General features: G+C 36.7%; 1 protein-coding gene across 11 annotated transcripts in view; it reads right to left on the bottom strand.

The window, feature by feature from the left end:
- Positions 1 to 25,975, bottom strand: part of DMD (dystrophin) — a 2,097,152-nt gene that overhangs the window by 739,183 nt on the left and 1,331,994 nt on the right. For all 11 annotated transcript variants that reach the window (XM_087859359.1, XM_087859361.1, XM_087859356.1 and 8 more), the window contains 2 exons: positions 17,598 to 17,745; positions 15,248 to 15,397 (listed from right to left, as the gene is read on the bottom strand). In XM_087859359.1, coding sequence (XP_087715485.1) covers positions 15,248 to 15,397; positions 17,598 to 17,745 — 298 coding nt within the window. The remainder of the gene's footprint in view (positions 1 to 15,247; positions 15,398 to 17,597; positions 17,746 to 25,975) is intronic.

Below are 25,975 nucleotides of genomic sequence, written 5' to 3'. Positions count from 1 at the left end.
CAGTGAAATGGGAGGGTGCTGACTAAAAACGCTCCCTGCTTGCCATTGGGGCCATTCCATGACTTTGGTGACTAACTCTACTCTCTTTCAGTGATTGCATTCATAATGGTGGAACTTATTGCAACTTTCTCCCCAAAAGCCATATTTGTAAGTGTTTAAGAGGGTGAATATTATTCAGCCTTAAAAGAAAAAAAAAATCCGGCCATATCTAAGAAGATGAATCTTCCTGGAGGACATTATGCTAACGGAAAAAAGCCAGGTCAAATACTACACGATTGCACTTATTGAAGATATCTAAAATAGCCAAACTCATAGAAATAGAGAATAGAATTGTGGTTACCAAGGCACTGAGGAGAGGAAAATGGGAGCTGCACAATGGGGATAGAGTCTCAGCCATGCAAGATAAAAAAAACAACTTCTTGAGATCTCCTATACAGTATAATGCCTATAGTTAATAATATTGTATTACACTCTTAAAAATTTGTTAAGAAGGTAGATCTCATGTTAAGAGCTCTTACTACAATAAAAGAATGAAGGTGACTCAGTCAGAACTTTGTGATGGGTCTTTTGTGTTTTTGTGTTTTTAACATTATCCCTGATTTTATGTTAAAGCTAATATTTTTGACCAATTACAATGTGCCAGATACTGGGTTAAGCATTTTCAATGCACTTCATTAAATTTTCACCACAACTATGTTCTAGTATAACCTGAATTTTACAGATGTTATAACTGACATATGAACAGGGCAAATAAAAGATCACATAGCCAGTAATGGGTGGAATCCATAGTCCATAAAGCCCACTACTAGGCAACACGATAAACTGCCTCCTCATAGCTCCTGTTTACTTTTTACTTGCTTGTAAAATGTCTGATTGACATTCCTGGCAATCCCTGAAATTCCAGTAGTTTGGAAAGTTAAAAACCATGTGTTATAAATGTATTTCCATTAAGGAGTGATTCATGTTGTAATAGTAACAATCTGGCTTCTTGGACAGGCCAAACTTCTCAACTTCACTGACACGTCAAAAGAAGAGGGTGCTGCTTGCTGAGAAGAACATCAGCAGTGGAAACAGTTATAGTCACTGAGTCCTGGGTCAGGTCTACCACCAAGGGCCTGGTGTTTTGTTTTCACAACTGGGGTGACTATATATACATACATACACATACACATACATTTAATATTATAAAGTAGACCACTCATGAGAGTGAAAGAGGGAGCTATTAAAAATCATGGTGGGAAGGGGCGCCTGGGTGGCACAGCGGTTGAGCGTCTGCCTTCGGCTCAGGGCGTGATCCTGGCGTTATGGGATCGAGCCCCACATCAGGCTCTTCCGCTATGAGCCTGCTTCTTCCTCTCCCACTCCCCCTGCTTGTGTTCCCTCTCTCGCTGGCTGTCTCTATCTCTGTCAAATAAATAAATAAAATCTTTAAAAAAAATCATGGTGGGAAAACAGGCAAAATCAGGACCCGTCAGAGCAAACTGAGATGTACTCAGGACACACAACCTAGTAACAATCCCCATCTCAAGGTGAAATTACAGGAGGCAAAGTCAAGGATGCATATATTAGAAACTTTTAACTACTATCCAACCCTCCCCCCCTTAATGCTCTGTCTCATACTATTTAGCAACTCTAAATTAGAAGAGATATAAATTGCTGGAATGCCAAGCCCTATGTGACTCTGAATGTCCTTTAAATAAAGCAAGGGTGGAAATTGATTATGATATGAGTAGAACAGCATGTGGCCCATAGTGGTCACTCATTAGATGTTTCGTGTATGAAGGATTTGATAAATAAATGTCATGATGTAGTTATTAACTACATAAAGGAAACTTCCAAGATGATGGATTTCCAAGAAATCACAAGCTATATGTCATAACATAATAGTAAATAGGCAAACATCATTTTCTTATATTTCTTGTAAAGATGCTTTTCTTTGGTCAAAAAATGTAATTCAAATTAAAGGCAGGATTGATTGGTAATGACTAGAACCATCTATTAATCATGGTCTTTGATAGGAGATTAATCAACTGGAACAAATGTCCATTTTTGAGCAAGGAGTGAAAAAGCCAAGCTTTAGCTTGACTGAATTTTCCCTTTTACTATCCATATTTGTCTTAATGACTAATAATGACCAGGACTACATAGCAACCGTATTTGGAAAACGATGAAACATTTATTTACTTGACACAAATGAAAAGAACAAATCTAAACTGTTTACTCCTCTGATGAATACTTAGAAGTAACATGATTAGAGGTAAATATAAAACGAACAGTATCTCTGGAAATTCTGATAGTCATTTGTATATTGCAGAAGATGGCCTGCCAGTTTCACTCTTTTTACTTTCATACTGTTTATTTTTTAAATAACTTCTGTAGCCCTGTGATCAATATCACAACATTATTCCTCTATTAAAAAATATATATTACATACATACATATGTATATTTTAGAGAGGGAGATAGACAAAGAAAGAGAGAGAGAGAGAATGAGAGAATCTTAAGCAGGCTCCACACCCAGTGTGGAGCCCAATGCGGGGCTCGATCTCACAACCCTGAGATAACGACCTGTGCTGAAATCAAGAGTCAGAAGCTTAACTGACTGAGCCACCCAGGTGCCCCCACATGTGTTTTTAAGCCTAATTTTTTTCTAGGTAAAGTGGATCAGATTTTTTTTTATTAAAATGGACTTAACTGAAATTGATTTTTTGGCAAAATGACTCATTTGTGTTTATAAAATGTTTTAGTTTCTGTATGTACTGTTTTATAATATCTACACATTAACAAATTAAATTAGTAATTTATTGTTTACTCATAAGTGGCAAAATAGGATGCAAAAATTTAAATTTATTCAACAAAATGAAAATAGGTTATTACGAACTAATAGGAATGTATAATATATACTATCTGTAAAATTACTTTACTACCAAATATAGTAGACATGTAACTAATTCTGAAGCAACATAAACATGTTTTCCTATGTAACCTAATTGCACAGCTTCCATGATAAAGAAGGTGCTGGAAAATAATTTGAAAACACAGCATCTAGTTTTCTAAACAGGGCAAAAGGCAAAGCAAAAACTCTCATACAGTTTCTTTAAATAAAAAGAAGTCCCAGTTTTTACTTTAAACGCAGAAATGGGGAAAAATGGGAAACCATGTTTTTTTTCTTGTTTCTAGCATTTTAACTGCAGAAAAATCACTTGAGCTTCACCAAAAAGTTTAAAAAAACAGTATTTATTCTGCATCAACTTTTATATTTAAATAGAGAACAACGTGTCCTCAAACAAGTCACATACCAGTTTAAAAAAACAGTATTTATTCTGGATCAACTTTTATATTTAAATAGAGAACAATGTGTCCTCAAACAAGTCACATACCCTTTCTAGGATTCAGTGTTTTAATCTAGAAGATGTGAGAGTAATTTAGCTTCATTAGGACTCTTCCATCTGAAAAACCCCATGAGTCTACAAAATAAACATTCCATTATTTCACCTTTAAATTACATATAGGAAGAATACAATATGATTCAAAAATAAATACTGATAAAACATATTTTTGCTCTAAATAATGGGTATTTGAAAAAATATCTGCACATAACGAGTAAAAAGAGCAATGAAGAATAAAGAAAGCAGACACAAAGTGACAAAGAAGATGAAAGAGATTAGAAGGTAAAGGGTTAGAAGAGAGAACAGGAAATAACATGTCACATACACTAACCTGGGCAGAACAAAAATGACATACATATACTCAGATAAGTAGATTTATGATAGACACAGAGAGATGCCAATTCATGTGCAAAGACACACGTAACAGGGAAATAGGAAGAGACTGATAGTGATGGGAAGAGGTCAGAGGGAGAATTCCCCCCCCCACACACACACGCACCACACAGAAGTTCAGAGGACATATAAAGAGATATGAAGAGTGATAAATATTCAAAACAATACAGAGTCAGACATGCGTATGAAGATTACAGAGTGAGACACTCAGAGAGAACAACACACAGAGGCTAGCTTTAAAGCATTTCCATTTTGTGGATATTAAAGGTATTATTATTAAAGACTGCAAAGGTCAAGATATGTATTAGATAAAAAAACAAGGATTTCACTTCACGATCCTTATCTGGAGGTAGCCATAAACTTAAACCAAGGCCTGTATTCACCTTTTTTTAATAATAATTTTTTATTATGTTATGTTAGTCACCATACAGTATATCCTTAGTTTTTGATGTAAAGTTCCATGATTCATTATTTGCGTATAACACCCAGTGCACCATGTGATATGTGCCCTCCTTAATACCCATCACCGGCCTATTCCAATCTCCCACCCCCCTTCGGAGCAACATTTCCCATCTCTGCTATAAAGAGAAGCTATCCAGGTCAAGACAAGTTAGCACAGTTTTGCAATGAACTCATTACAGGGTCCATCACTCCTGTAAAGGAATAACTATATTACCTCCAATCGCTGTTTTCTTTATTCTAATGAAACACAAAGGTCCCAAAGCAATTGGTAAATTGGCTAATACGCAGGATATAGCATATTAGAGTTAGTGGGGAGAAAGGCGCCTGCCACTCGAGATTGTGACATGACGTTTTTGGAGAAGCTGCATGTTAAGGAATTGGCATATTTGTATCCCAGCTACCCTGACTTACTAGTTACAATTATACCACTCATTATAGTCTTCAGATGGAGGAGGGGGCTAGAGAATAAAAGGAGGGGTCCTCATTATTTCTTCTTTCTAGATTGAGAATTTGAGGTTTAATGATGATCAGGACTGTCTCTTGATCATCGTGACCATCTTTCTTTATTTTTTCAAAAACTGCTGACTTGAGTACTAAATTAAATTTGGCACTGATTTTTTTTTTTAAGATTTTATTTATTTATTTGACACACAGAGAGAGACAGCCAGTGAGAGAGGGAACACAGCAGGGGTAGTGGGAGAGGAAGAAGCAGGCTCCCAGCGGAGGAGCCTGATGTGGGGCTCGATCCCAGAACGCCGGGATCACGCCCTGAGCCGAAGGCAGACACTTAACGACTGAGCCACCCAGATGCCCCAGCACTGATTGTTTTCTATTCTTAATTTAAACCAAGAGGGATAGGGTGGCATAGGGATTGAGAAGAGACAATTAAATAATTTTTATTATGACTAATGAATAAGATTATTCATTTTATCCTTATTCATTCACTCTTAACATTTATTCTTATTATTCATAATAATATATTTGATAATAGTAATATAATTCAAGATGGTATTCATAGTCATAGCTTTAATTTTGTATCATAAAAAAATTTGACTTTTTATTCTGCCGTGGAATAGATAAAACCTTGACCCATTTCCTATAAAGCTGCTATTGTATGTTTCATAGCTTTGTCTTAAAGATTTTATTTATTTATTTGAGAGAGAGAGAGATTATGAATGGGAGGGAATGGGAGAGGGAGAAGCAGGCTCCCCAGGGAGCCTGATGCAGGGCTCAAACCCAGGACCCTGAGATCATGACCTGAGCTGAAGGCAGACGTTTAACCGACTGAGCCTCCCAGGCGCCCCTGTTTCATAGTTGAAAATAGTTCTCTTCACATTTCCTACAATTATAAATTTTGTTTTCCGTTTGTGATACCAAGATATACTGAGATATGGAACATTTTGGGGCACCTTTCCTCCTTGTTTTCTTCCCATGGGTTTTGTTTTGTTAGTTTTGTTTTTCAGATCACACGTATAAGTGAAATCATGCAGTATTTGTCTTTCTTTGTCTCATCTTACTGACCCCAATTCCTTCAAGGTCCATCCATATTGCCACAAATGGCAAGATTTCATTCCCTTTTATTGGCTGACTAGTATTCCATTGTATACATATATATATATATATATACCACATCTTCAACCATTCATCCATTGAAGGACACTTAGTTTGTTTCCATATTTTGACTACAGTAAATAATGCTGCAATAAACATAGGGGTGTATATGTATTTTTGATTTAGGGTTTTATTTTTCTTCAGATAAATACCCAGAAGTAGATGCTGGATCAGATGTCACTGTAAAAAAAAATATTTCTGAAGAACTTCCATATTATATTCCATAGTGGATGCCCCAGTTCACATTCCTACTGACAGGGCGTTAAGGTTCCCTTTTCTCCACATCCTCTCCGACACTTGTTATTTCTTGTCTTTTTGATAATAGCCATTTTAATATTCATGCCTTGGTCTCTCATTGTGGTTTTACTTTTCATTTTCCTGAGGATTAGTGATGTTGAACATCTTTTCATGTGCCTGTCAGCTATCTGTATGTCTTCTTTAGAAATATGTTCAAGTCCTCTGTCATTTAATTGGATTGCTTGTTTTCCTGCTATGGAGTTGCCAGAATTCTTTATAATTTTGGATATTAACCTCTTACTGAATTTATGAATTGAAAATATTTTCTCCCATTCAGTAGGTTGCCTTTTCATTTTGTTGGTGGTTGCCTTTGTTGTGCAGAAGCTTTTTAGTTTGATGTAGTCCCATTTGTTTATTTTTGCTTTTGTTGCCTTTGCTTTTGGAGTCAGATCTAAAACAGCATCATCAAGACCAGTGTTAAGGAATTTCAGACTTATAATTTCTTTTAGAAGTTTTATGATTTCAAGCCCCATGCTCAAGTTTTCAATCCATTTTGAGTAAATTTTTGTGTGCGTTGTAAGGTAGTGGTCCAGGTCCATTCTTTTGCTTGTGGCTATCCAGTTTTTCTAACACCATTTATTGAAGAGACTGTCCTTTCCCCACTGCTTTGTTGTAAAGTTTTGTAAATTGACAATATATACAAGGGTTTCTTTCTGGGCTCTCTATCTTCTTCTATTCATCTGTCTATTTTTATACCAATATCCCTGTATTTTGATTAATATAGCTTTGTAATATAATTTGAAATCAGGGAGCGTGATGCCTCTGGTTTTGTCTTTTCTTTCTCAAGATCGTTTTTGCTATTGGAGTTCTTTTGTGGTTTCATACAAATTTTTGGTTTGTTTGTGATATTTTGGTCAAAATGTCATTGGAATTTTGATAGGGATTTTAAAGAATCTGTAGATTGTTTTGGGTAGTATATTTTAACAAAATTAATTTTTTCCAATCCATGAGCATTGAATATCTTTCCATTTGTTTATGTCTTCTTCAGTATCCTTCATTAATATTTTATAGTTTTCAGAGCACAGGTTTTTCACCTCCTTGGTTAAATTTGTTACTAGGTATTTCATTCTTTTTGATGAAATTGTAAATGGAACTTTTAAAAAAATTTCTCTTTCTGATAGTTCATTGTTAGTATATACAAATGCAATAGATTTTTGTAGATTGATTCTGTACCCTGCAAGTTTATTAAATTTGTTTCTTAGTTCTAACAGTTTTAGGGCAGTCTTTAGAGTTTTCTCTATAAATTCTATATAGAAAATAAATTCTATATAAAGTCATGTTGTCCCCAAAAAAGTGACAATTTTATTTCTTCCTTTCCACTTTGAATGCCTTTTACTTCTTTTTTCCTGCTTAACCACTGTGGCTAAGACTTCCAATACTATGTTGAATAAAAGTGGCAAGAGTGGGCATCCTTGTCTTATTCCTGATCTTAGAGAAAAAGCTTTCAGCTTTTCACCATTGAGTATGACGTTAGCTGTGGACTTAGTGATATATGGCTTTTATTATGTTGAGGTATGTTCCATCTATATCCACTTTGTTGAGAGTTTTTGGTCATAAATGGTGGTTGAATTTTGTCAAATGCTTTTTCTCCATCTATTGAGATGATCATGTAATTTTTATGCTTCATTTTGTTAATGTGATTTGTGATTTGTAGATGTAGAACTATTCTTGTATGCCTGGAATAAATCCCACTTGATCATGGTGTATGATCATTTTAATGTATTGTTTAAGGTTGCTAATATTTTGTTGTGGGATTTTTGCATATACATTCATCAGGAATATCGGCCTGTAATTTCCTTTACTCTCCTCTCCCCTCTCTTCCTCTCCTCCCCTCTGTCTTTCCTCCCTTCCTCCCTTCCTTTATAAATGTGGTATCCTTGTCTGGTTTTGGGATCAGGGTAATTCTGACCTCATAAAATGAGTTTGGATGAGGTAAAATTGTACCACTATGAACATCCCTCTTAGAACTGCTTTTGCTACATCCCATAGATTTTGGATTGCTATTTTTCTATTGCAATTTGTCTCAAAGTATTTTTTTGATTTCTCCTTTGATTTCTTCATTGACACATTGGTTATGGAGTAGAACACTGTCTAATCACCACATATTTGTGATTTTTTCATTTTTCTTGTAATTGATTTCTAGTTTTAGAAAACTATAAATTTTGAAAAAATATGGTTGTGGTTGAAAAATATGTTTGATATGATTTCAGTCTCCTTAAATTTATTGAGACTTGACTCACTTAAGCACTTACCATGTGCTCTTAAAGATATAAAGCCTGCTGCTTTGGGTGGAAAATTCTGTATATATCTATTAAGTCTGTCAGTTTGATGTGTTAAGGCCAATGTTTCCCTGCTGATTTTCTGTCTTGATGACTTATTCACTGGTGTAAGTAGGGTCCCCTGCTATTACCATATTTTGTATTGCTATTTCTTCCTTTAGGTCTGTTAATGTTTGCTCTATATACTTACGTGCTAAGTATGTTGGGTGCATAAATATTTGCTCATGTTATATCCTCTTGTTGGACTGACTCCTTTACCACCATTTAATGCCCTTATTTATCTTTTACTACAGTCTTCATTTTAAAGTCTCTTTTGTCTGGTAAGTATAGGTATCCTAGCTTTTGTCTGGTTTCCATTGGCATAAAATATTGCTTTCCATCTCTTCACTTTCGGTCTCAGTGTATTCTTACATCTTAGGTGAGTCTCTTTTAGACAGCATATAAATGGGTCTTGTTTTTATTTATCTATTCAGCTACTCCATGCCTTTTGATTGGAACATTTAGTCCATTTACTTTTAAAGTAATTATTGATAGCATTATTGTTATTTTGTTAATTGTTTTCCAACTGTTTTGTAGTCCTTCTCTGTTCCTTTCTTACTCTATTCCCTTTTGGTTTGATGCCTCTCTTTAATGTTATATTTAGATTCTTCTCTCATTATCTTTTGTGCATCTGCTGTAGTTGCTTGCTCTGTGGTTACATGGGGCTCTCACAACGTCCTATATATCTAAGTCTATTCTAAGTTAATAACAACTTAAATATGAATGCATTCTAAAACTTGACTTTTTTACACTCACTCCCATTTTGTTTTTGTTCTATTTTACATCTTTTATTTTATATATCCTTTAAATAATTATTGCAGTTTTAATTGTTTTTACTACTTTTGTCTTTTAACCTTCACGCTCACTTTATAAGTGGTTATTCTACTACCTTTTCTATATATTTACCATTACCAGTGAGATTCGTACTTTCATGTTTTCTTGTTACTAATTGGTGCCCTTTCTTTCCAGGTTAAAGAAGCCCTTGTAACATTTCTTATAAGGCCAGTTTAATGGTGATGAACTCCTTCAGTTTCTGCTTAACTGGAAAACTCTTTATTTCTCCTTCAATTCTCCACGATGACCTTGCCAGGTAAAGTATTCTTGGTTGGAAGTTTTTTCCTCTTAGCATTTGGAATATCTCATGTCCCTTTCTTCTGGTTTTCAAAGTTTCTGCTGAAAAAATCTGCTGAGCTTCTATGGGATTTCCCTTGTACATATTGTTTTTTCTTGTTGTTTTTTTAAGATTCTGTCTTTGTCTTTACTTTTGACATTTTAATTATAATGTGTCTTATTGTGAATATCTTTGAGTTCACTTCATTTGTAACTCTCTGGGATTCCTGGATCTGGATGTTTATACCCTTCTCCAGGTTAGGTTAGTTTTCTGCCATTATTTCTTAAAGTAATTTTTCTGCCACTTTCTCTCTCTCTCTTCTTCTGGATCCCTATAATGTGAATGTTACTGTCCCAAGGTGCCTTAATTTATATTAACTTTTTAAAATTCTTTTTTCTATATGCCACTCTGTTTCAGTGAGTTCTACTGCACTGTATTCTAGCTCACTCATTATTTCTTCTGTTTTGTCTTGTTGCTATTGAATGCCTCTAGTGTATTTTTCAGTTCTGCTTTTGTATTCCTCAGCTCTGTGACTTCTGTTTGGTACTTCCTTATATCTTTTACCTCTTTGTTGAAGTTCTCACTACATTCATCTGTTCTCCCAAGTCTGGTGAGTAAATTTATTACTATTCCCTTAAACTCTCTAACAGGTGAATTACTTAATTCCGTGTCATTATTTTTTTTTTCTGATGTTTTATCTTGTTCTTTCCTTTAGAACATATTCCTCTATTTCCTCATGATTACATGACTTTTTATGTTTGCTTTTATGTATAGGAGAAATGGCTACCCCTCTCAGCCTTGAAGGAATGACCTTGTGTAGGAGATGAACCTTGTCGTTCAACTCTGCCCTAGCTCTTGGTTGTTTCTTGAATCTCTACAATTGTCTAAGCAGCCTGATTTATTCTTGATAGGTTCCAGTCATTGAGAATGTGCCAAGACCTGTTATTGTTCCCAAGAGAGGGAGTTCAGCTCTTAATTTTAGGCTGATTAGGAGCCAGACTCTCAGGCTGCAGCTTTGAAAGTACGCAAATATATATAGTCCTATTATGGGGCCACAATCATGAACCCTGATGTCATCCAGACCAGGAGATCCAGAAGTGTCCCCTGTGTGACTGTTACAAAAAACGGCACCAGATAAGTATATCAAGTCATTTCTGAGAGGTACTGGTGAGGTACAGTGAGATTGCCAGAAAGGACACAGATGGTGCCCCCTGACCTACCTTCCCTAAAAGCCCATCTGTAGCCCCTACATCTGTGGCAAACCTGGAGCCTGTCCCTCAGGCTGAAGCTCTAAGAAAATAGTCTTTCTTGAAGAAAGACTAGGCTGTATTTTAGTCTGCTGTCTGTGCTGTGCCCTGGCGGTGACAGCCTGCCAAAAAAATGATCTCCCTGATTGTTACAGTCCCAAAGGACTCAGGAATGCAAGCCTTTCTGGCCATCAAAGTTAGGCAACCGCGGAGAGTTCCCTGTGTGGCTGGCGTACACCTGATGACTTTAGCAAGGTAGCTGGAGATCAGAGGAATGAGGCACACCTGCTGGCTTTGGCAAGGCAGTGGGAGAGGGCAGAAACCATGTGTTGCTCATGGCTTTGGTAGGGTAGCAGGAGTTGCAAGGGTATGGCACACCCACCTGCTTTAGCAGGGTAGTCAAAGATTTCAGGAACTATGTAAGGCTGCCTGTGCTAGCAAGGGAGAGTGCAAAAGTGGCACCCACCAGCACTTCCATCTGGGAGAGATTCCAAGCCAATCCATGCCCCTCTAGCTGATTCTTGAAGATTAGCAAATGGGTCTCCTTCACAAACAGTCTAAGCATTTTCCAAACTGTTGCCATTGCACTTAGCCCTGGGGCAAGTGAGTCTATGTGTGAACCCTTTAAGAGCAGTATCTCAGTTCCCTACAGCCCTTTGGGTATCTCCTGTATGTAAGGCCCATTGTTTCTCAAAGCTAGATGTTTTCGGGGCTCATCTCTCTGGTGTAGGTCCCACGGGTTAAGGTGCCTGAATGAAACAGTTTCTCCTCAGGTAGAAGTTCCCATTCTGTGAAATCCATCCTGATAGTGGGTTGCCACACCAGTGGTGATGTTTCTGGAGAGACAGTGTCTCTGCCTCTCCTACCTGTCTTGATGTGGCACTTTTTTCCTTTATTGTGGTGGAACTGTTCAGCTAGTTTTCAGGTGTTTTTCACAGGGAACTATTTCATATGTAGCTGCAGATTCACTGTATCCATGGGAAGAGGTGAGTTCAGGATCTTCCCATGCCACCACATTGGATACCACCCCCCGACAGTGAAGTCTCTAGTATTCCTTCCCATCATCTACATAAAGAAACTTTTCTCAGTATAACTTTTCCATACTTATCAATTCAGTTGGGAGCTGATAAATAGTAAGTAATTCTTAAGAAATAACTGTCCCATTTTTGAAATAAGGCATTTTATAGTATGTGGAAATTATAGTTCAGCAATATGTTCTTGGCATGGATTTGCCCCTGGTTTAAAGGATTACAGTTCGTTTTATATTCTGGATGGAACAAAATTAACAGGTATTAAATATGCTCAATAAGGCAGTAGAACTGTGGTCAAAAATGGATATGAGGTTTTAAAACATTTTTGGAAGGTCAAAAGCACATATGAGTAGAGATACATGAATACTCTTAAAGAAAGAGAGGCATAGCCTTAGGTACAGGGGGATCTGACCTTGGCAGAATCTGGAGACTAGAGGAAAAATGCCATAATGGCAAGGGCTAAAAAGTGGGTTAAAATTTGGGTATGTAAAGTTTGTAGATGGAACTTTGCCTCTAGCTCAAAACTACCACAATGAATGGTCTTAACATTTACTTACAAGCAAAAATAAATATGAATCAAGACAAATAAGAAGTGTGTTGTTCATACCCAAAGAAATTAAACTTGGTATCTGGAATGAATCTCAGCAGTCGCTGTGGCTATCCCAGAATAAAGTCCACTGCAGTACAGAATTTGAAGATATCTTTTAGCAAGAGGGTCAACTTCCTGTCTTAGCACACAGAGGAAAATATCCCAGCCAACAAGATGTACCCACAGTCTATTTTCTCATTCTTATACATAAATATATAGAAGACCACTGGCTGGCTGTATGAATAAAGCCTACCACCCAAAAAGAGAAAAAGACATGGAAATAGACAAATTCTTTGAAAGATACAACTTACAAAAGCTTACAAAGAAATGAAAAATCTCACCATCCCTGTATCTATTAAAGAAATTGAATCAATCATCAAAAACTTTCCCACAAAAAAAATAACTTCATCATCAGATGGATTTACAATTGAATTCTCTGAAACACCTTGGAAAGAAATAACACAAATCTTCAACAATTCCTTCCAGAAAAAAAAAGAGAGAATACTTTTCAACTTGCTTTTATGACAAGTCTAACATTGCTATCGACACTTGAGAAAGATACTATAAAAAAATTACAAATGATTTTCTGTCACAAACAACAATATAAAAATCCTAAATAACATATTAGAAAATGAGTCCAGCAATCTATAAGTAGTACAAGACCTATGACCAGTATGATTTCTTTCAGGAATCCCAGAGTAATTTCACATTCCAGAACCAATGGCTATAGTTTACCGCATTCACACAAAGGAGAAAAATCATATACTCAATAAATACAGAAAAACCACTTGAATATATTCAATACTTGTTCATAATAAAAACATGAACTGGGAATAAGGAGAAATTCCTTAATTTGATTAAAAGAACCTATAAAATGTCCTACAACAAACATAATATTTAATGATAAATTATTGAAAGTTCTCCACCTGAGACAGGAAATGAGCCAAGGTTTCTCATTATTGCCACTTCTATTAAACATTGTATTGGAAGTCCTAGTCTATGCAAAAAATAAAATAAAATTCGAAGGACTGAAAAGAGAGAAACTACTTCTGTTTGATGACACAACTGTGCACATAAAAAATGCAAACGATTCTGAAAACTATTAATATTAATAAGTGAATTTAGCAAGGACAATGAATATGTGCATAATACACAAAAATCTATTATATTTTTATATACCAACAACAAAGAGAAAATAAAATTCAAAATGAATCCCGTCTATTAAATAGGATCAAAATGTCAAATATCAGGAATGAAGTCTAATAAAAGATGTGCAGGTCCTCTGGACTGAACGCTGCAAAATATGGCGAGAAAAGCATTCAAAAAGACCTAAATAAATGAAGGGATATACCATTCTCACAGATTAGAGGACTCAGGATTGTAAAGATGTTAACTGATCTACAAATTCAACACAATACCAGTCACTACGCTGGCAGGCTTCAGTGAAAATTGACAAGTCGGTTCTAAAATGTATTTGCTAAATCAATGAACCAAAACTAGCAAAGACAATGTGGACTAAGAAGAACAAAGCTGGAGGGTTTAGATCAGCAGATCCCCAAAACTCAAACAAAACAATTGCATATATGCAAACGATGGAACGTTACTCATTATAAAAAGGAATGACATTCTGATACCTGCTACAACATGGATGAACCTTGAAAACATCATGCTAAGTGAAATAATTTACACACAAAGGGACAGACAGATTATCAATCTACTTTTATGAACTTCTAGGACGGGCAAATTCAGAGAGACAGAGTAGATTAGAGATTGTGTGGGTGGGTAGCAGGCTGTGGAGTTACTGCTTGATGATTACAGAATTTCTGTTTGGTGGGATGAAAATTTTTCGCACATAGGTACTTGTCATGGTTGCACATTGTGAATATAATTCATGACACTGAATTGTATACTTAGAAATCATGAAAATGACAAATTTTGTGTTATATCCTTTTTACCACAATGTAAACAAAAGTAAATACACCCAAATCATTGAATTATACACTTTAAAATGGGTGCATTGTATGGTATATGAATTATGTCTCAGTAGAGCTATTAAAAAATGATTCTTACTAAGCCAGTGTGGTGACAGTTGAAGGACAGACACAGTCAAAAGGCAGAGAACAGAAAATGCAGGAGGAGATTCATATGTATGTTCACGTGATTTATGACAAAGTTGCCACAGGAGTACAATGGGAAAAGAATTGCCTTTTGACAGACTGATGTTGTTTTCATGATAAATTCATATGTGACATTGGTTTTCAAGAATAAGTATGTATTAATTTGATAAATATTTAAAAATATTAGACTTACAAGGGATCCAAGATAGACAAAGACACACAAGTTAGGTGACTAAGTAACTAAGTAACCAAATAAACAAACAAATACATAAAACACCTTCCACATCAGTCACTGATTAAGTCTATACTATAAGTTAAGGATAAGTAATTTTGATTTATAACACTTGTTGAAGCAGACCACCTCCATCTTGGTTAAACACCGTCAGTATACACCTGAATGCTGAATTACTTCATCCCTTTTCCAGTCTAATTCTTTAGCATAACTCACGCAAAGTAACAATGGTATATATTTTTGCATTTGGTCATTAATGTATTGCAGTCCAACAACTCCATTCTTTCCATCCATAATGAATCACGGAGCCACATCAAATGGTTGGGTTAAAAAACACACAAATCCACATACCAGTTCCCCTCCCCCAACTCCAGCAATAAAACACCCACAAAACAAAACAAACACTGGCAACATTTAACACATGTGATGGCAGAGATAGGTAATGTCTAACCTTTATCCACTGAAGATTTGTCTGCTTGAGCTTATTTTCAAGTTTATCTTGCTCTTCTGGGCTTATGGGAGCACTTACAAGCACTGTTCCTCCAGTTTCATTTAATTGTTTTAGAATTCCCTGGCGCAGGGGCAACTCTTCCGCCAGTAACTGAAACAGACAAATGCAACAACGTTTAAAATGAATTACAGCACAATTTCAACTATCTTGTCTTTGTCTCTATTGATTGGTCTCTCACAACGAAGTAACTTGACTGAAGGCGGATTGGTACCTCTAATACCAACCGCTTTCTACAGCGTGCAGAACTGATGGACTGGAGCACCAGCTCCCAAGGAGAAAACCTATCCTAGAAAGAGCCAGAATGTCATATCCCTTGGAGATTCTTTTCAAGAAAAACAGTATCACGTGATATCATGAGCTCTACAATAACACCCCGAGCATTGTTAAGAGTCTGAAAACACATTTCTATCAAAGCGATCTGGGTAAATTCAGCATCCTCTCAGGTATTAAGCGCCCATGCTATAATTTACTACTAAGTAACTGCATTATCATTTTGAGAGCTAACTAACATTGAGACCATATCAGGTACCAGGCGCTGGGTTAACGTCGTCACATATTATATAAAAATTAACTGAGATAATATAATTCTATGAAGTAGATCCTATTATCTTCCTCTTGTACAGAAGGAAGCTGAGACAGAGAGATAAAATCCCAACGGAGAGATTAAGTACAAGCTCCATGGACACAAAGTAGCAAGCAATGGAGCTGTGATTCCAACTTGGGCAATTTCATTCAAGAACCCTAATTTTTGACTCCCCCACATCCCTGAATTTCTTTTATTCATTCGGTCTCCCATAATAAATGCCCTTTCCCAAGACCTACAAAACCACCATGGTTGTTAATAACTGTCCTTTATTTATTTGTGTCATCTAGAGCTACACTGTCCAATATAGTATCACTAGCCACATGGGGCTACTTAAATTGAAATTAATTAAATTTCAATAACATAACAAAGTCAGTTCTCCGGTCACACTACCTTTCAAGTACTCAGAAGACACATATAGCTTGTGGCTACTGCAATAGACAATAGAGAGCATTACCATCATTACAGAAAGTTCTGTTAGTGCTGATCTAGACTGTCAAAGGAAAAAAGAAAATCAATGCATATTTATTAATAAGTAAATGCCACTAAACATGTCTCTTAAATGAGTTATCAATCATATTGCTATATATAACACCCAACACATTTAGGAAAGATTAATTTTCAAGAACAGACTAAGTTCATTTTTCTATGATATACCCATCTTCAAATGAACTATAGATCCAAAACTTGGTGGGTTTTTTTTGTTTTTGCCATATCTGACATAGAGTAGGTACTCAGTATTTGTTTACTGAACTAAGCATTTTATTTTTATGCTTTATCTCCTGTTCAGGTACAAATTTCTTGTTTCACAGAAATAAGTGGTTGACATTGGAGTCTAATTTGCAAGTACAAACCAACTGAATCATTGATAAAGGAGCAATTCCATTTCCCTTTGATTATATGACCTTGTAAAATGAGGATAGCAGCAACCATTTTGAAAGTTTTATATGAAGATTAAATAAATGGCAGATGTAAATACATCTAATACTTAGCACATAATAGAGGACGATTAAATGTTAATTTCCCTTTCCTTTTCACCTTCACTTCAAGAATTATAGTAAAACAGATCGAAGTAAGTTTCTTTCCTAAAACTAAAACCAGGAAAGTTAATCCAACTGCACAATCAGTGCATGTCAGTCAGCCAGGTGAGGTAATCAGTAATAAGCAGACCTCGCAGTAGGAAGGCATGAAAAGCCACTTGAATAGGCTGGATGTCTATTCAACCAGTATAGACTGTGAACCAACACCACGCACCCCCAACCACTCCCAGACAAAACAAACACTGTTTCAGGCAAATCGAACATCTCTAATTAGAGGCTGAAATAGATTGATTTGGCAATTAAGATCTTTTCTAAGAAATGGGATTCATTTCTATAAAGTCCCTCTAGTTTTTGAAATAATTTGGAGTTGTAAAATTCTCCAATATGTCTAAGATCAATTTCAAATTAGTTTTCAAAATACTGTCATGCATTGTACACACTTACACACACACACACACACACACACACACACACACACACACACACTTTTTACCAAAAAATACTCTTTGGGAAACACTGGGTTAAAACAATACAAAGTTTTGAGGAAACCTAGTGAGGAACTATCAATAACCTAATGGGCAGGAAATCAATGATTAAATACCTTAAAAATAGATTCATATACTCTTTATACAAGTAGGCCCTGGGGGTTTTTAGAAAACAAAATTACCTTGACTTGTTCAAGTTTTTCTTTTAGCTGCTGCTCATTTCCAGGTTCAAGTGGAATACTAGCAACGTTATCCGCTTCTTCCAACCATAAAACAAATTCATTTACATCTCTTTGAAATTCTGACAAGATATTCTTTTGTTCCTCTAGCCTGGAGAAATAAGAATAAAACTGTTATAAACAACATATTTCTCAAACTTTTCTTTCTTCTTCTTTTTCTTTTAAGAAAACTCAGAAACAAACAAACAAAAAAAACCACAGTAACACTTTCAAGAAAATAATTAAAAACATGTTAACAATACACAATTTTTTAAAGAAAATTCATTTACTTTGAACAAAGCAACCTCAGTAATCTCCAAAACTTCTAAAATGTAAGAGGTTAAAACTGGTAATGAAAAAACTTCCATTTTTTAAAATTCCAGCATTATGTTATTAAATGAGAGCAGTGTTTTTCAACCTCAGTGCTACTGACATTTCGAGTTGGATTATTCTTAGCTGTGAGGGGCTGTTCTCTGCCTTGTAGGAGGCTTAGCAGTATCCCTGGCCTTTCCCCATTAGATACCAGTAGCATTTCCCCCCCAACTGTGACAAGCAAAAATGTCTTAAGGCACTACCAAATATCCCCTTGGGAGCAAAACTGCCCTTGGGTGAGAGCCACTGCACTAGAATAAGCACATCATGTGAAGCTGCATGCTCTAAAATGCTTAAATAAAATACACCTTTCTGGGAAATTGTAGGGTAAAAGTAAAAGCAAGGGAACAAAAAGAACACTAAGTTTTTACATGTCAAAATGTTTTCTGAATTATGATTCACAGTCTTTCTTGAGGAAAGAGGAAAACTGAGTTAAAATACATCACATATGTTATACTAGCGGAAGTTTTCAATTATAAAACCATATATACTGTATGTTTTTCAATTAGCCATAAATTTATTCTTACATATTGAATCATAACACAGTTGAACAAAATGGTCTTCACCTCAGGTAATTTATAATGTTTTGTTGTTTTTTTGAGAGAGATACTACATATACATAGGTGTACTTTCCTACATATATGGAACATATGTATGTAAGCTTTCAACTGAATACATATATAAGCACATACATTAGTACAAAGTTTATATATATATATATATACATACACACACATGTAGCTATATATATATATATACATATATATATGAAAGTACACCTATGACTGCTGTATACCTCAAGATATTTTTAAAAAGTGTACAAATGACCAGAAAAATAGAATGTTATCAGAAGCCCAGAGGCCCCTCTTGTCCAGTCACTACCTCCAAGTATAACCAGTATCCCGTCAACTTTAATTATGTTGTCTTATCTTGAACACTGAGTATATGGAATGATATGCTATATACTCTGCTGTGTCTTGTCTCTTTCACTCAACATAATGTTTACAATAATCAACCATGTGGTATATAGCTTAATATGTTTACTCTCTCGGCTGTAGAGTATTGAACTGTTTAAATATATACCTCTGTTGGTGGACATCTGGGTTGTTTCCATTTGGGGGATGTTTAGCTGTTTTTTGGGTTTCGATTTAACAAATATTTATTGAGGGCTTACTAACTTCCACCAAGGCTACTGGGCATTAGGATTAAAGATAGATATATGGTGTGCCTTGCCTTGATGATCTCACAGTCCATGAGAGGAAACAAGAGATCCCCACGTGTAGGAATAAGACACAGCGTGTCTCATTTATAGCCTGTGTAAAGACAGAGTGTTGAGAGAATTACTATTACACTCTTTCCCAAAACCGGTCCACTTATTGAATTTATGCTTGTCTATATTCAGTTTTGCTCTTTGATGAGAGTTTGTCCAAAGTCTGTTCTAGCACATGTGAGCAGATATTCTCTTCCCTGTCTATTCTCAACAAAGCAGACCTTATGAAATCTCAAGTCATATTCTGGGATCCTACAGAAACCCAAGTCATACTATGCCACTGTTGCAGCCAAAACTCTTCTATTGCTTCCCTACTTATTCACAGAAAAGCCAAAGTCATTACAGTGTTCTGCAAGGGTCTAGATCTGTGCTGTCCAATACAGCAGATACAGTAGTGCCATGTGGCTACTGAGCACCTGAAATGTTGTAAGGGGAACTGAGATGTGCTTTAAGTGTACAATATACACCAGATTTCAAACACTTAGTACAAAAAAACTGTTCTATCTCTGTACTTCTACTCAAGTTTGCTGAAAACCTACAACTGCTGTAAAATATAAAACTATTTTAAAAAATGGAAAACATCTCATTAACACTTTCTTTTTTCATTAATACTTTCTGTATGATGTACAGGTTGAAATAATATTTTTAATATATTAGGTTAAGTGAAATGCATTCATTTCATTTGTTCCTACTTTTCTTAAAAAAATAGATGTGGCAACTATATAAATTTCAATTACATATGTGGCTCACCTTATTTTTCTGTTGACCAGCACTGATCTAGGAAATCTGCTGATCCCCAATCTCCTTACTTCTTTGACCTCATTTCCATCTACTCTGTATTTCTTTTATCCTTCTTGAGCCCTCTGTCTTCCTTGCCGTGCTCCTTGAATATACTACCTGGGTCGCCACTACTGAGTCTCTGTACTTGCTGTATATTCCTGCTGACAATGTCCTTCCCTCAAATATCAAATATGGATGGCTCCTGCACCTTCTGTAGGTCTTCCCTGACGACCCTACTGAAAATTACACTTCTCCTCCCAAATTTCTATTCTTTCTCCCTGTTTTTATCTTTCTAGTTCCTAAATGTAACAAACACTATAATTTGGTTATTTTATATAATGTCTACTCACATACATGAACTTAAGCTTCCTGACAGCAAAGATTTTTATTTTTTGCCGTGACCTTTGCTCCTGGAACAATACCTGGCACAGAATAGATGCTAAATCAGTAGCTGTGGCATTAATGAATGAATTCTGCCCTCATTCTTTTCCATTTTACATGCATTCCTATTTTAAAAGAATCCTTCCTATTCTTTGTAATACTGATAGGTGACAGGGACTAAAAAGTACACCCATCGTGATGAGCACCAGGTGATGTATGGAAGTGCTGAATCCCTATACTGTACACCTGAAACTAATATTATACTGTTATGTTAATGAATTAGAATTTATTTTTTATTTTTTATAATAATTTTTTATTATGTTATGTTAGTCACCATACAGTATATCCTTAGTTTTTGATGTAGTGTTCCATGATTCATTATTTGCATATAACACCCAGTGCACCATGCAGTATGTGCCCTCCTTAATAACCATCACCGCCCTATCCCATTCCCCCACCCCCCTCCCCTCTGAAGCCCTCAGTTTATTTCCCAGAGTCCACAGTCTCTCATGATTCATTAGAATTTAAATAAAAACTTAAAGAATATTTCCCATTCTTTGTAATAGTGATGCTGAAACATGGTCAAATTTACTCGCCTATCTGTACAACAATATATCACCAAACTGAAGACACCTTCACTTGCAGGTCATGCAATACCAGCCTAAGTTCTGCCAGGCGTGAAGTAGAAAAGGCATGGTGCTGATTAAACTATGACACTTATATTTAATGGCTTTCTTCGATTAAGAAGTTGTTCTTTAAATTTCTTTATATTTTTGTCATATATTCCTCTTGTATACACATAAAAAGTAAAACATAAGTGACAAATTGATGAGGTAGTCCTAAAACTTTCTCGTATTTAGAACTTGCCTCTCCTATATCACTTTTCCCTTCGGAGTAATTGACCTCTGTCTTTACCCACACCATATCTGAGGATGGTTTCTTAAGAGGGCTCCACCACTGTTTCTTGGATTTTCTTCCAAACCACATGTGGTCTGGCCAGCAGAGATTGTAAAAGTCATCCTGGTTTCAGTGATTTTAATGTGATAAAACGTGCAGGTTACAATAGATGAAATTTAGTTCATTTGTACAGCTCCCCAGAGCTGACATAGTGACTCAGGTTCTTTTGGCCGCTACCAAGTTGCTGGTCGGTTCAGGATTTTTAAAAAATTCGTAATATAATGACAGTTTACTGTTCTCTTTAGCTTATAATTATGAATGGATATTATTATTGGCATTATCTGCCTGATGCTTGAGCTTATTTTCCATTAATAGAGTCAATAAAGATTTAGCATTACTTCCCATGGGAATTGATGTTTGATTACATGAGTTTTTGGCAATGATAAATATTTTGGCCCCTCTTGTACATGACAAGTAAGGATGCGGACATTAATGACTAATGTTGACATTACTGGTTAGCAAAGTATTCAAGATTTATACAGGGAGGGTCAGGAGATGAAGCTGGTGAGGTGGCTAGCCATTGGGTTACGAAGTACCTATAACATTTTCTTTTAATCTGTAGGTGATGAATGACTCAAAGGTTTTGAGTAGGACAAGATTTCATCCAAAGCTCATTCTGGCTGTCCTGTGGAGAATGGATGTGGGCACAGGTGGTAGGACAAGAGACTGAGCAATCAAGTATAAGGACTCTCATAAAAGGACAGGCATAAAGTGATGACAGTTCAAGTCATCAAGACCTAACAGAGGAAAAGGGTAAGACAGGATACATGAAAAATGTAGAAGATTCAACAGGATTTGTGGGTAAAAGGAGACAGACTGCTATTAGTGGCTAGTAATTGTTGAGCAGTTACTATGGTAGCCACTGAATCAAGTACCAAGTCCCCACATTATTACTATGAGATGGTATTCATCTTTTCTCATTTGCAGATGAAAGAAAATCTGGCTTAGTATTTTGCCCAAGGTCATATAGCTATTAAGTCGTCAATCCAACATTCAGTCCTGGGTCATCTGGGTCCGGAGTCTGCACTCTTCACCCAACAATTATATCTGGTCTATAAGTACTTCCACCTTATCTAGCTGAGTAGACAGTATTTATTCCAGCTGAGAGTACACTGAATTGCACCAGACATTTAGGGAAAATTACTAGTAGAAAAAATAAGAGATCTGGAGCTTAAAGAGCTGGAAATAGAGACTTCAGAGTCCTCAGCAATAAGTTGGTGGATAAAACATGGTAAACTAACTTTTGCACTAATAATTTACTCCATACTTGGCATCTTCTGAGTTCATTCTTTCTTCATTTTCAGATTAATGATGAGCAATTCTCCCTCTTGCTTCTTTAAATCGAAAAATTAAAGACAAAATCCATTGCACAGCTATTCACTGATGTCTTCTGTATGGGTAACCTGTGGCTCCTGCTCGTCCTCCACCTTCCCTTTTTTGATGTGGAAAGCCCAAGGGATGCCTAGAGTATTCCTCTGGACCCTCCAAAAGCTACAGGGGCCTGTGAAGGAGTTCTTCAGCTCAATAAACACTCAGCTGAAAGAGAACATGGCTCTCCCTTCTTGCAGTCCACATACTTGTTTTCCGTGATGATCCTGAAGCCCCTACCTTTGACTTCAGAGAAATGAAAGGGGAGAAGGGAGAAAACTGAGCCTCATGAGAAAAACTGCACTCCCTACAAATCTATCTCATCCCATCCGGGTCCTCTGACATGGACTGGGACACAGGGTACCGAGGAGGTTGAAATCACCGGTAGTAAACATAATACTGCTGTCACTTCTTAGTAAACCCTATGGGGAAGTGGCTGGTGTCATTTGCTGACAGCTTGTTTTAGAATGTGGAATCGAACCATTTTTCCACAGACGTTCGCCTGAGAAGCAATTCTTAAAGAGGAAAAATCCCATTATAGACATCCTTTAGTTTTTTTAGAAGTTCTAAGGTGGTTCAAACGCTTGGGTCTAGGTTTCAAGGGTGTGTGTCAGTCTACCTCATCATTCTTCCTTTTTCTTTTCTCTCCTTCCTCTTCCCTCCTTCCCTGCTTCCTTCTTTCCTTCCTTCCCTCCACCCATCTTCCCTCCCTCCCTTCACAAATCTTTGTCACCTTTAGTATTTGGCTCCATCATCTTGCAGTATCCCAAATACTTAGAGCAACCTTATTTCTACCATTTTTTTTCTTCTTTTAGTTAACTAAAACTTTGCTAAAATCAGATTACATTTGTAAAACCTAGACAGATGGGTAAAGCTTTTCTCAGCCTTCATCTACAAATTGACCATATCAGGGAGAGAAAAAATCCAAAACCTAACAAACAAAAGCTTGAAGAGCAAGAAAGAGTAATGAACCATGACAGACTATGGACTCTGGGAAACAAACTGAGGGCTTCAGAGGGGAGGGGGTGGGGGACTGGGATAGGCCGGTGATGGGTATTAAGGAGGGCACGTATTGCATGGTGCACTGGGTGTTATATGCAAATAATGAATCATGGAACTTTACATCAAAAACTAAGGATATACTGTATGGTGACTAACATAACATAATAAAAAATTATTACAAAAAAACCCCAAAAAACCCCCACAAAAGTAAAAAAAAAAAAGAGTAATATCAAACTGCCCTCCAAAAAGGCACCTAAAAGCTAGAACGAAATTCTAAAAGCAAATATCCCCAACCTCCACTTCAAACACGTCTCAAATTAATTATTTGCATATATTTTTCTTTCAGGAATATTCAGCCAAGAAAAAGAGGGAAAATGTACTTATTCATTTTAATTGAGATTTATATATTTAATTGCCATCAAACTCTACAAACATTATGTACCAATTTTCCAAATTTAATATTCTACTGCATTTCTTTAGGTCATTAATTATTCTTTGAAAAACTGATTTTTATAATCTGAGTAATAACCCATATGTAGGTACACCGTATTTCACCATTCTTTTACTATTAGGCATTTAGTTTGGCTCCTATTTTTCATTATAATAAATAACTCTATAAAATACATTTGTTTATGCAGTTTGACTTATGTATCTGCTAATTTCTTTAGAATAGGAAGAAAAGTACACAATAAGAACACTAAGGATTTTGATACACACTGCTAAATTTCTTCACAATGCTGGTAATAAGAACACTCATGCACTTCTAACAACAGTTACAAAGCACTTGTCTCAACACACATTTACCACTACAGCACATTATGATTTATATGCTTGATAGAAGAAAAATAGTTTGTTGTGGATGTTTTTTCTGTTTTTTATTAATAGAAAAGTTGAAAAAATTTGTGTATTTCTATTTGTCATTTGCTTCTACTATCTATTGTCTGCTGTGTCTTTTGCCCATTTTTCCTGTGTTTTGTTTGTAAAAGCTCTTTTCACATTATCTACTTTGATAAAAAATAAAAATTAAAAAAAATATTGAGAATAATTTTCCAGTTTCCCTTTTACCTCTTGAAGTTTTATATTTTTGTTTCTAAATAAAATTGTATCACTTTCTTTGTGATTTCTTTCATCGATACAACTCTGAAAATTGTGAACGACCTACAGTTCTTTAAATACTCACTTTTAGGAGGAGGGAAAAGATGGTGGGGGAGTAGGGGTCCCCTTTTTCAGCCGGTCCCCTAAGTGGAGCTGGATAGGTACCAGACCATCCTGAGAACCCACGGAATCAGTCTGAGACGCAGGAAGATACATCTGGATCTCTACAAATGAACATCTCCAGCGCTGAGTACTGAGGTACAAAGCGGGGAGCCATGAAACCGCGCACAGATATCGGAAGATAAACGGAAGGGGGAGGGAGCCGCCGCGTTCGGGCGCCGGGAAGCGGTAGCTACCTGCATGGGGGGAGCGGGCGGACTCGAGGACCGGCACCCGCGAGAGAGAGCGGACTGAGACCTTGAGCTGGGAACGCGCGCGACCAGACTGAAACGGAGCTCCAGTGTGCTCGACTAAAACCGGGAGCTTGGGAGCACGCGCACGACCAGACTGAAAACTGGTGCTCTGGAGCGCACGCGCAGCACGCGGGGGAACTGGAGGCGGCTGGCAGTGTTAGAAACACAAAGGACAGAGACCTGCGCACCCTGGAAGTGAGGGCTGGGAGAGCGGCTGTGGGGTGCACAACCCGGGACGCTGCAGGGTTTTTGGTGGCACCGACAGAAGCAGAGTTAAAGAGACCAAGAGAGCTCAGTGGAGAGAAGACTGCAATCTCTGTTCTGAGACAGAGGCTGGGATTCGGCCACTGCTGCTCCGACTCTCAGAAGAGTCACAGAAAACCGCCAGGGAAAGCTGCCAGAGAACAAAAGCCCGGAAAAACCGGCTCACATTGTGCCCATCCCCATCCCCCCTCACAGGGGACACGGAGACTCTACCCAAACAGGGTTGCCTGAATATCAGTATGGCAGGCCCCTCCCCCAGAAGGCAAGCTGAAAAATCAAGAAGCCTACATCTCTAAGGTCCCTATAAAACAAGTGCACACTGCCTGGGTCCTGGTCAGTAATTTGGGTTCTGGGCATCCCCGCAACCTCTCCTCATCAGAATGACGAGGAGAAATCCACCCCCACCAGCAAAGAAAAGATAATGAGTCTGTGGCCTCTGC

This window comes from Ursus americanus, chromosome X, assembly GCF_024610735.1.
Source record: "Ursus americanus isolate L20-20 chromosome X, mUrsAme1.1.p, whole genome shotgun sequence".
NCBI lineage: Eukaryota > Metazoa > Chordata > Mammalia > Carnivora > Ursidae > Ursus > Ursus americanus.
This window is presented reverse-complemented; position numbering and strand designations above follow the sequence as displayed.